The 11,474-nt window shown below is 36.7% G+C and overlaps 1 protein-coding gene across 2 annotated transcripts in view; it reads left to right on the top strand.

The window, feature by feature from the left end:
• The window catches only part of ppm1bb (protein phosphatase, Mg2+/Mn2+ dependent, 1Bb), a 27,809-nt gene extending 20,944 nt beyond the window's left edge, over positions 1-6,865 (top strand). The window contains exon 6 of one of the 2 annotated variants that reach the window (XM_008437069.2): positions 5,605-6,865. In XM_008437069.2, coding sequence (XP_008435291.1) covers positions 5,605-5,634 — 30 coding nt within the window. In that variant the 3' untranslated portion in view covers positions 5,635-6,865. Of the gene's footprint in view, positions 1-1,652; positions 3,876-5,604 lie in introns of those variants that run through there. The other variant, XM_008437068.2, reaches the window with a different exon arrangement.
• The last annotated feature ends 4,609 nt before the right edge of the window (positions 6,866-11,474 follow it).

The following is an 11,474-nucleotide window of genomic DNA, read 5'->3' as shown; positions in this document are numbered from 1 at the left end:
TATATATATATATATATATATATAAATACATTGACATATTGACATTTGCCAGCTGGTGTTTTGAAAAGTCCAGAGAAAACATTATTTATTCATCAATTTGAGGACAAGTTTTCTTTTTTGTGTGTTTTTTTTGTGTTTTTATGCAGAACTGCTATGTTGTAACATCAAGTGGAAAACCATCAGAGCAGCATATTAATGGAAGGTTTAGTGGAAGAAAAACTGCTTTGGACAAAAGTTGGACATTCTACAAAGACAATATGTTTTAGGTCTGGCCTCATCTAGCATGAATTACTGCATCAACGCTTCATCTTCCTGTTACGCATAAATTATCTTTGGGGTTTAGATCAGGCGTGTTTATTGGCCAGTCAACTTCTCTAAAGTTTCCTGACAAACGGCTGCACTGACTTTTCTTTGATAAGGCCAACGGCAGCTGGTGATGATTCGGTTCCACAAAAATCTACTCTTCCTCTAGACTCGATTAGGTTTTGCTTCACAATCCTGCTGCATGTGCACTTTTTTCTACTTCGGTTTTTCCTTCCACTCAACCTTCTATTAATATACTTGGACACAGTGCTCTGTGAACAGTCCACATGGAAGCTTGGAAGTTTGCTACTTTATTTTGAGTCGTATAAAAAGGGAAAAAATGCATATTATACCCCTTCCACTGCAAAAACACACATTCTTCCCAAGTATTTTAATTTTTGTTTCTAGTGCAAATATCGTAGTAAACTTGAATTAAGACAAACTAATTTAAAAGTAACTCATCGTCAAGATATAGGAACTTGTTTTAAGTATCTAATTCCTTAATATTGACTTATTTCAAGTGTAACAAGATATTTGCACTAAAATTGAGTCCAAATTTACGTGGTAAGATTTTGTGTTTTTACAATGTAGATAAAAATGTAGGTAAAAATGGATCAAAGAAAAATATACATATATATCCACTTGCACACTGCAAAATCAGAAAATCTTACCAAGTGTTTTTTCGTCTTGTTTCCAGTGCAAAAATCTCAGCATACTTTAAATAAGACAAATTAACTTCAAAGTAATTTTTTAACAATAAATACAGGTTTGTTTTAAGTAAATAATTCCTTAAAACTGATGCAAAAGTATTAGCTCAATTGGCAGATTATTTCATTATAACATGACATTTTCCCCTGGTTATAAGTTAATTTATCTGCCAGTGCAACAAGTACTTTTTCATCATTATTAAAGAATTATTTGCTTTAAAAAGCCTCTACATCTCGCTAAAAACTTCTAAGTTAGTAGATAAGATTTGCTGTTTTTGCAGTGCAAGCAAATATTTACAATACATTTTCTGAGTCATCCAGTTCATTTTAAATATAATTAAACATAAACAACAATGGCTTTAGCACGAAAAGCAGAAGAAACTTATTTTCAATTGAATTAGTAAAGCAAATTAACTTTTTGGTGATATTTCGATACACATGTACAATCATTACACCGACGACTTCATTTCGATGAAAAGTGTGTGAAAAAAATCCTTTCCTCTGGGCTGCCCCCTCTCCAAGCTAAAGCTCGACACCGGTTCCGACCAAAATCAGCTGTTGTGTGCCTGCTTGTTGGATGAAATGAATGCTCTTATGTGTTTGAACATGGAGGCTGTGTCTGACGCTGGCGTGTCGCCTCAGGGGGGAGGAGAGGAGGAGGAGGATGAGGAGGAGAGTGAGGAGGGAGGTGGCAGCACAGCAGCTCATCTGATGGAGGCTCTGCGGCAGTTCCGTCTCCACCACCGGGGGCAGTATCGCACAGTGCTGGAGGAGTCTCTGGCCGCCTACCATCTGCGAGGGGAGGGCACTGTCGAGGGCGCCGGGGAGATCAGGAGGACCTCTGACGACGGCGATGAAGAAGAGGAGCAGACCGACTCCCCGCTCTCGCCCCCGCCCTCGCCCGCTGCTGTGGAGGCGGAGGCCGGCCAAGATGCCCCGAAGCCTGATATCTCCTCTGACTGAGCGCGCAGCCAATCATCCACCCTCCTCCAGGGATGACCTCACTCCTCTTTCCCCAGCCACAGACCTTGACTAGGCAGATTGGCCATTATTTTTTGTTAATTTTCTCACTAATTAAAAAACATTTAATAATCATATTAAAATAAAAGCAGCCTTTCTGTGTATTCAAATTCTGTTTCCAACTCTCCACCGTTTAAAGAAGAGTCTATTTCCTTGGTTTGTAGAAACCAGTCAACCGTAATATGTTGGTTGTTGCAGAAATCAAAGTGAAACTTCCCAGTGCTTACTTTGGGCTTACATTCTTCCTTCCTCCTCCTCTTCCTCTGCACTCCTTCTCTTTCCCTCACTCCATAATTTACCCAGAACACAGTTTGTCTCTTTGCACACCAGAAAATGAAACTATTATATGAATAAGTGAGTAAATGTAGCTCAGAGCGTTCGAACAAAAGCTTTAGGTGGAAAAACATGAAAGCTGATTTGTTTGCAGGTGCGTTTAATCTGTTCGTAGATCTTATCTGCCCTCATCGACCTTTGACCTTCTTTTAATCCAAACTACATGGAGGGTGAATGCAGATACCTGGTTAGCAGAAAAATGAACAAAGCAATTTATTTGCGAGTTACAACACATATAATGCCTTTCACATTTATTAGCACCCCTTGGTAGAGATGTGTTTAAACGATTTAAAGTTTTAAGAAGGAAGTTTTTAATAAAGCGCTTGGTTTTCTACTACATTTCATTAGATTAAAGCATTTAGAAAGATGGATGTTTGCCCGTTCATTTTTGCACAGCAATCATCCAGAAACTTTGGTCTTCTCTTATTTTCTCTCGTCAGCTCTTCCCACCGGTTTTCTACAGGATTTGGGAGAAAAAGGCTGATTTTGGATCGATATTCTGATTAAAAAAACCAAATGAATGACACATTTTCACTTTACGAGGAATGGAGTCCACCAGATTGTTATTTAGAAGGAAAAACAGACCCGCAGTGTCACAGATCCCCCACTTTACTTAACAATCAGCATGAGTTAATTTTCTACGACGGAGTATTGGGGCCACATTAAGAAAATATTCAGAAAAGATTACGAGAAGAAAATCTCACTTTCTTCTCGTAAAGTCAAAATACGAGAATGAAGTTGTAGTATTACAAGAATAAAGTCGCAATATTATATTATTTCCGTTCCTCCTTGCGTGGCCTAGCAGGCAGCCATTAAAAGAAACTACAGTGTGTCGCGTCATATTTGTTCCCTACTGCAACAAAAGGCTTTTGAGAAGTTCCTAGAAAGTGTTCAACTTAAAGAAGGGTAAAATAGAAGAATGCTTCAATTTTTAGAGATTTTACCAATAAGTGTTGATAAATAAAAAGATAGTAACATGAGTAGAGATTTCTCAGTGTGAGATTTAGCTGCTGTGCTGAAGTCTTGAGGGTTTTTAAACATCTTCATCAAGGCGGGTTAATAAATCTGGCTGCTAACATGAAACATGCTGCTGTGCAAGTCTTTGTCAGGAAATGTGTACAATCCCTCTCTGCTGATGTTGACATGGAAAGATCAAATTTATGTGAAAGATAGCTTTAGGTCGGTGCAAGATAATTACAAGCATGCAGTAACTCCTAACTCTTCATACATGAAGCATATTTCTCTCCAGGCCTTTCACTTCTGTAACTCTTCAGCACTGGACGCTTCATCTAAAATGTTTACTCTTCTTTAAATGCAGCTGGTCGGGGAGTATTGTTTGTCCGGTAATGCACGCACTGCAATTATCCGCTCAAAAGCACTTAGCAATCCGAGGCAAGATTTATGCTAAAACCGTCTGTATGTGTGTGTGTTTATGAATCAGCTGTTTGTATGTGGGACCTAATGAGTCCTGCAAGAATGACACAATTATCAAATAAAAAGATTCAAAACGCACCGCTCCAGATTATTTGCATTTTAAAGGGTGTTTGTATCAGTGTGTTAGACGTGTGGCCCTGCATCAGATCAGGCATCTTGTGCAGAATCTTGACTAATTCAGTAATTTGATGGAAATGACTCGGGGGGGGGGGGGTTTGATGCAGGGCCTTTTCCTCACTGTTTTACTGGTATTTTTCAGATTCCTTATCTAGCTGAATGTGACTTGACTCCGTGTTTTGTGTGGCTGTGTATCTAGTAGATATGGTGCTTTTATTCAAAATGGAAGAGCAAAAAATATTCCTAATGCTTCAATACTGAAAAAACTTTCAGACTATTATATTGTTCTCTGTTGAGATGATTTGTTTGTTTGTTTTTTATGTCTGATTCACCAATTTTTATTCACTTTTGCGTTTTTTTTATTTCTCTCCATGGTTTACAAATGTGTGATGCATTGGGGATTATAGTTCTTAATTGAAACGCACATTGTTGGTTGATGCATTTAAAGATGGAAAATGGTGGCAATTCTGAGTTTTTAAGCAAAAATATAGAAAAATGTGTTCAACTCTCATAAAACCAGATTTATAAAAAAAATACTGCATGGATTTATTTGGTTTGTTTTCCCAAATGTGCTTTAATATTAATTATTGGCAAAAAAAAAAAAAATTAAGGATATAATGTTAGGAAATTTTATGTAGCACATTTACAACAACCTCACCTGACCAAAGTGCTTCACAACCTCACAGGTTGAAATGTTGCAACAAAATATAAAATTAAGTTTGGTAATAAATATTAAAACAATTGTAAAACTTGGCAGAAAATAAATACCAAAAACTAATATGAATAAAATTAGTACGTACTTAAGTTCAGTTGTAGCGATTCGCCAAAAAAAAAAAAAAAAAAGTCGAATGAGTGAGGTATCAACATCCACCCTTTTTTAAAAATTATATTTACTAATAACTGAGATTTATCATGTATAAAAAAAATTTAAATTTTTGGAACTCATAAATTCCAAAATTTTGTTTGGAATTTCTCCAAACAAGTTTTTTCTAGAATATTGTTGACTTTTGACATTGTAGCAAATTTATGACTTTTTCTTTTTTTCTTTTTTAGAAATTTCCACACAAAAAAAAAAAAATTCTAGAAAACTTGTGAGGAAAAATATCAAATTTTCTGAGTTTTTTTTTTTCCTAGCAAATTTTGGACTTCAAACTCAGACATTTTTACGTTCTTTTCTGGAAATTTCCTGAATTTTGTTTCAAATTTTTGACTTCTCAATCTCGGAAATTTTCTTTAAAAAAAAAAATTCTAGAAAATTTCTGAGAAAAATCAAGAAATTCCTAAGTTTATTTATTTATTTATTTTTATTTTGGCGGAAATGTGCTTTTTCCCCCCTCCTATCTACAATGACCCTAAAATGACGCCGTAGTTTCCCCTAGTATGTCTTTAAAAATACTTTGAACTTAATGGTAGCCTGCGCTCCATTCCTGGCATCTGGATGGTAAACCTTGCAGGTAAAACTCTCTCCAGTTTCCTCCAGTCCCTCCCCGTTTCTTTTCTCAGTCTGACAGTTCTGATTCTCTGTAAGGTGAGTCAACTGAGGTTCTGGATGTGTTGGGGGATCATCTCCAAATATGAAGTAGAAAAATAAACAATAGGTTTTTGAGTTTAGTAGAATGAGTCCTAGCTGCAGTAACAAACCTAACATTTGTCTTTCTTCCTGTCTTTTCTGTTTTTGGTCCGAACCCAGAGTGCCGTCGACCTGGACGACCCGTATTAACCGCGTCAGCACCTTTCCCGTCTCTTCCCGGTGATCCGAGCATCCACCAGGAGGAGGCTCGTCTCTCCATTGCGCCGTGTCTTTCTCCACTAAAAAGACGACATGCAGTGTGTGCTGGAATGCGTGTGTATGTGTTGGTCGTGCATTTGTGTGTGTGTGTGTTTTTTCGCAGAAGCAGGACAAAAACAAAAAAAAAACAACAAAAAAAACTACAACCGAACACACGCATAACTGCTTGAAACCCCCCTTGGAGGAAAAACCGAATCACTCTTCCAACAACAACATAAAAAAGAAAAAAATTGTATAGATTTTACGAACTGAAGCGTTTTGACGGTAGAAACTGATTTTTACCGTTGGATTTTATTTTTTATTTTTTTGTTTTGTTTTCTTGAATGTTGAACACCTGACGTCACAATGATATGAGGACCTATCGTGCGCATGTTTTTTTGTTTTTTTTTCTGTGAGCGTGTGTTTGTCGGAGAGAGGGTGTGTGTGTGTATGTCTGTGTGTGTGCATGTGGGAGTGTTTAACTGAGGGCCAAGAGGACACACATGACGGATAAAGACTTTATGTAATTCTTCACATATTTTTGTGCTCTAACACCCTTTTGCTTCTTCCCTCTATTAAAAAAAAACACACTCTCTCTTTCTCACACACACACACACACACCCCTTTCGCCCGCATCATTTCCACCCGTGCAGGTATAAATGACGTGCCACCGGCGCAGGGCACTGCATGAGGACTTGGGTTGTACGTGTACAGCTATGCGGTTTTCTAATCATCATCCTCAGCGGACAGTCATTGGTCGAGGCTGACTGAACCTGGAAGCTCTCTGGACTCTGATTGGCTGCGTGAGAATTGATTTGGATTTTATTTTTGCTGATCGAATTAGGACAAGATGACGATAATCATGGTGGGGAAGGAGCGGGGAGTGAAAGAGCGGATGTTGTAACACTGGTTGGACTTCCTCGACATCGTCTGAGACGCAGCAGACTATCCTGACGGAGGAGGAAAAGGCTTTCTTTCTTTTTTTCTTTTTTTTTTTTTTAAATGTTGCCCATGAGGTTACTAGTTGCTCGCTGTGTAGAGTGAGTGAACTCCCAGTTTTAACCCTGTTCCTGGTTCTCAGACTGCATTGGTAATGTTTGTATTGCTGTTGTTTGATTGCACTCACATTTGATTACAGAAAAGCGTCTATATATGAAATAAAATACCTGCCAAGGACACAGCGGCGATGGTTGTGTATTTGAATGCAAGACGGAACGTCTCCTTTGGGAAGCTCAATCAGTTTGAAATTTATAGAAAAGTTGCATCAGTAAATAAAAAAATTTACTTCACTACATACAGTGATTCGTATCAAGACTTTATTTTTGTTCGCTAATGAAAACCCGAATTTCAGTTTCTCAAAAGAATTTAAAAATGATGTAGCAGCAATTTAAAGCTATGTAACGTCTGTGGAATTTTTTTTTTTTTTTTACATATTTGTTTAAACTGTCACTATATGAAACAAAATGTGCGAAAAAATGTAATGTCTTCTTCCAACGCTCCCAGTTCTAACTAGAAACAACCAATCAGAGGTGCTGATTCATTACAGGCCGTTTCTCCCGTACACGAGTGTGATTGACAGCGCTAAGACCCTCCTCCTGGCTCTGATTGGTTGATTTTGATCTGGAGTGACACATTTCTTCAAACTGCAGTATTAGCTCAGGGAGGCAAAGGAGGAGATCAATCTTTTCACAGATTATCTGTCTCATAACATACCGTCACTACATGGTGACAGTTTTAATGAATATATAAAAACATATTTTAATAAAAGTTACACACTGCAGCTTTAGTAAAATAATACAGCAATGTTTTGACCTTCACATCATATGGAAGACTAACCAAATATTTATTTGTGGAAGGAAAAAGTGTGAAAAAGGCAGCACCAACTTGTGGTATGACCTTACACAGGCTGCTCATTCTATAAAAACTGATTAATTAGAAAATAAAACGTAAAAGATTCATTGCCGGTCATGACAAATGTTTAACGATCTGAAACAGGTGAGCACGACAGAAAAGCAACAACAGAACAAATTATAATCTGTAAAGTGTTTTTAATGAACTGCAGGAGTAATTTAATTTTTAATCCTGCTGTATCTGTAAATGTTAGGAAACAAATAAAGAGCTGAAAGTTGAAGCATTGTTCAGGATTCAGATAAAAAAAAGGGAATGCTGTAAAAATGTAACAACCAAGTTCCTGAACAGAAGACATAAAATCCCTGGAAATGAACCATTTCAACATTTCAAGATGTTTCTTGGATTTTTTATTTTATTCTGAATTCAGCATTTTATTTCTGGTTGTCAAAGAAAAATAATTAAATGTTTCTGTCATAATAGGAACCATTATGGGTGGGTTTACTGAGGTTGCTTTGTGCTAAAGACGTTTGCTAGTAATGATCAGAAAACTTAAGCTCTGCTCACATAAACACATATTATGTTTAATCTGTCACTCTGTCATAATTTGATCCTAATCCCTAATCATAATCACATCGTATCTTAAAGGTGTTCTCAATCTAGTGTGGGATTATTTGGGGTGTGTGTGTGTTGGAGTGAGAATGAGCAATCCAAATATATCATGACGGGCAAATTTAATTTGATGATAGCAGGTGGGGGGACGAATCGCGCCCGCTGAGCCGCCGTTAAGCTGCGGCATGTAACAAAACAATACACGGGCACTGACCTGGTAAAAGTGTGTTTAGGTTTTGTTCATCTTTAATCTCTTTCACTTTAATTTGTTTTCCTACAGGAGAAAACAAAACAAGTTGTGTTTAAGAGGTACAGGTCTACTCTCCCTTATCAGACATGCCAGCTTGGAGGGTGATCTAATTCCCCCTCAGCAGCTGATGAGATGCTGGGATTATAATACATTTTCTACCTCTAAAGTGTGTCTTTTTTTATCAAATAAATGTTCAACTAGTGCTTACAAAGTAGTACGGGAAGATTTAGCGTGATTTGTGCAGGAGAAGTGAACAGAAATAATTGAATCAGTGAGTCTGACCTGTAAAAACAAGCGAGAAATGCAGCATTTCTGGCTGCATTTTATACCAATTATTACTCTTTGCAACTATGTTTAAAAAAATAATAATTTCTCACCTCCATCTTGATTTTAATTAACAAAGGCAATTTATTAATATTTACATTCTGATCAATTAAAAAATTGTAAAATGAGCTAATATTAATTACAAAGTACTTATTTGCACAAAATCTATAAGAATAGATTTTTAATTGAAAAGAAACATTAAAACCAGTAATTTATTCTGGAATGGGAATCCCAACTACTTCAGATTCAGGATTTGGTTCTCATCATCTCTGTTACATAATCTCATTAAAAGATTCAAAGATGTAAAAAAAAATCTTTACACATGGGAACTGGAGGAAAACTAATGAAAACTCTTTATCCTATCCCAGGAGGCACTAAATAATCAGCTTTTAAAACCATGAATAGTGGTTTTATTGCTTTTCTAACTTCTTCAGCAGTTGGCTGCGCTGCCATGCTAATGCTAACTTTTATGTTGCCAAGGTATTTTTATGTCTGAAGAAACCCATATGGAATAAAACCCAGTAAATTTATCATAAACATTTTTTCAATCCATTGAGAGCTGAATATATTTTCTTTTACCACTTTGCTAGCTTCTTTAGGAGTTGGCTGTGCTGCAGCACTACTACTAACTTTTTTTATGCTATGCTAATTTTATTTTATCTTGCCAAAATTGGTACTTCACAAAAATCTGTAAATCAGAGCTGAATAATCCCAAAGCTTTAGTTGAGAAATGTTTAATTTCCCACATTTCCGACTTTCCTCTAGCTGTGCTGCAAAGTGCCCACAAAGATTCATTTAGCTGTGATATTATTGTAATGTTCATACAAACCAATATTCAAAATATTTATAATTATAGTAATAAGAAAATTTGAAGCAATGATTCATAAAAAATTTTTAAAAGCTGCTTTTCTAGCTTCTGGAACCAGCTAGCTGTACTCCTGTCGTAGAACTAACTTATGCCAGAATGTGTTTTAACAAATGTTAAATTTTATTTTTTGACTTTTCTGTATTTTTCTTTCTGGCGTTATAACTTGTACTTCAGATTTTGTGTAATTATTTCAGCACGTCTTGCATTAAAGCTTCAGACAAAGAAGAACTGCAGATTTAGAAAACTAACATTCAGCTCTCCATTGGAGTGAACGAATAAGCTGCACATATGTTTAAATGCAGAAAGTTTCTTTTCTTTATATTTTTCCTGCTGTTTTTTATTTGGAAAGAATTTCTCCGTGACCTTTCACCTGCACCATTTATGAAATTTCATCCGCCTCAGACTGTGACTTTACCTACAACCTGATTCATATTCTCCTCTTTTGGCTTTTATATATTCACATTATTACATTTTCTATAGCTATTGTACTTGCAGCCTTCTTCCCACTAAAGATATTCAGTCCAATTGGTTTTTCATTTCAATATCTCCTGACCCGGCTGACCCCGACAAGCTGAACAACTTGCGCCAGCCGAGTAACCCAAATTCCTTTATGAGCTGGCAAAAAGATGCAAATGGTGTTTTTCTGTCTCCTCGTTCTTTCCATTTATCTCCTTTCCCTTCGCTCGTCCATTCCCGCCCACTCGAGTCTTTTCACTGTAAAACCTTTTGCACTGGCGACTTTAACCTTGCGTGAGAGGAGCTGGGAATGCATAATTCCGCTGAGGTGTCTGTCGTGTTTTGTGAATTTCAGAACGTAACTCGCCAAATGAGATGCTAACGTCGAGCACTTTGTGGAATCTAATTCCGTGGCGACGCTCCGCCGGTGTCTGTGTGTCCGAGCATATGATTTTTGAGTGGAGTAATTTAGCAGATGAGCAACCGGCCATTGTTAGAGGGATAATCTGGCTCTTGCTGCTCAGATAGGTTAACATCCAGCAGATTAGAGCAGATTACCCCCAACCACACCAGACACGGCAGGAGTCTGCTCCCTCCCCCACGTCGCTCTCTGTCCCTCCACCAAATCACTCTCACCACTCATTCATTTTGTTTATTTAGACACTTTTGCTTCCATTCTGCTTCTAAGATAAATTTTTATTTTATTTTGGCGAAATCTCTTGTGAAATCACCAGTTCGTAATTAACTACAGTTGATTAGATTAACAAAGTTTTGAGAGTTCACAGCTCCAAGTTATTTTTTGAAGAGTATTTGTCACTTTARYTCATCCTAGTTTTGTGCTGGACATTTTGCAACATCTTGACACAGTTTGTCCTTTTCTTAAAGCATGAATAGGTTGCAGTCTGAGTTGTTTGTGTTTGTATATTTGGTGAATTAATCACACTCTGGTCAATATGAACTTAAAATCTTACCACAATATTTTATGGTATTTTTGTGATAATAAAATAACGATAAGACATATTTATTTCTTCGTTTTGTAGGTAACTGTATGAGACACAAATGCTGCTCTTGAAAAATACTCTCACTTCTAAAATGATTTGTTAGGGAATCAGTTACGTGAAGAAATGTAATTTGTATCAGGATTTTCAAATTTATTTGTATTTATTGATGCTTTCATTGAACAAACAATGGAGAAATTAGTAAAACTTGACACTAGAGACAGTTCTGAGTGGTTTTAGACTTTATTATTTGAGATTTATTGTGACAACAATAAATCTAAATTCTTATCATGATACAAAACTTATCACGATAAATGATAAACGTGATAAACGTACGATAACGTACAATAACGTACGATAACTGGTTTCTTACTGGTTAACATGTTAACCTTTGAGACGATTTCAGCTCTGACGGTAATTTATCCCAATGAGGTAA

The sequence above is a fragment of the Poecilia reticulata genome, linkage group LG19, assembly GCF_000633615.1.
Source record: "Poecilia reticulata strain Guanapo linkage group LG19, Guppy_female_1.0+MT, whole genome shotgun sequence".
Classification (NCBI taxonomy): Eukaryota; Metazoa; Chordata; class Actinopteri; order Cyprinodontiformes; family Poeciliidae; genus Poecilia; species Poecilia reticulata.
This window is presented reverse-complemented; position numbering and strand designations above follow the sequence as displayed.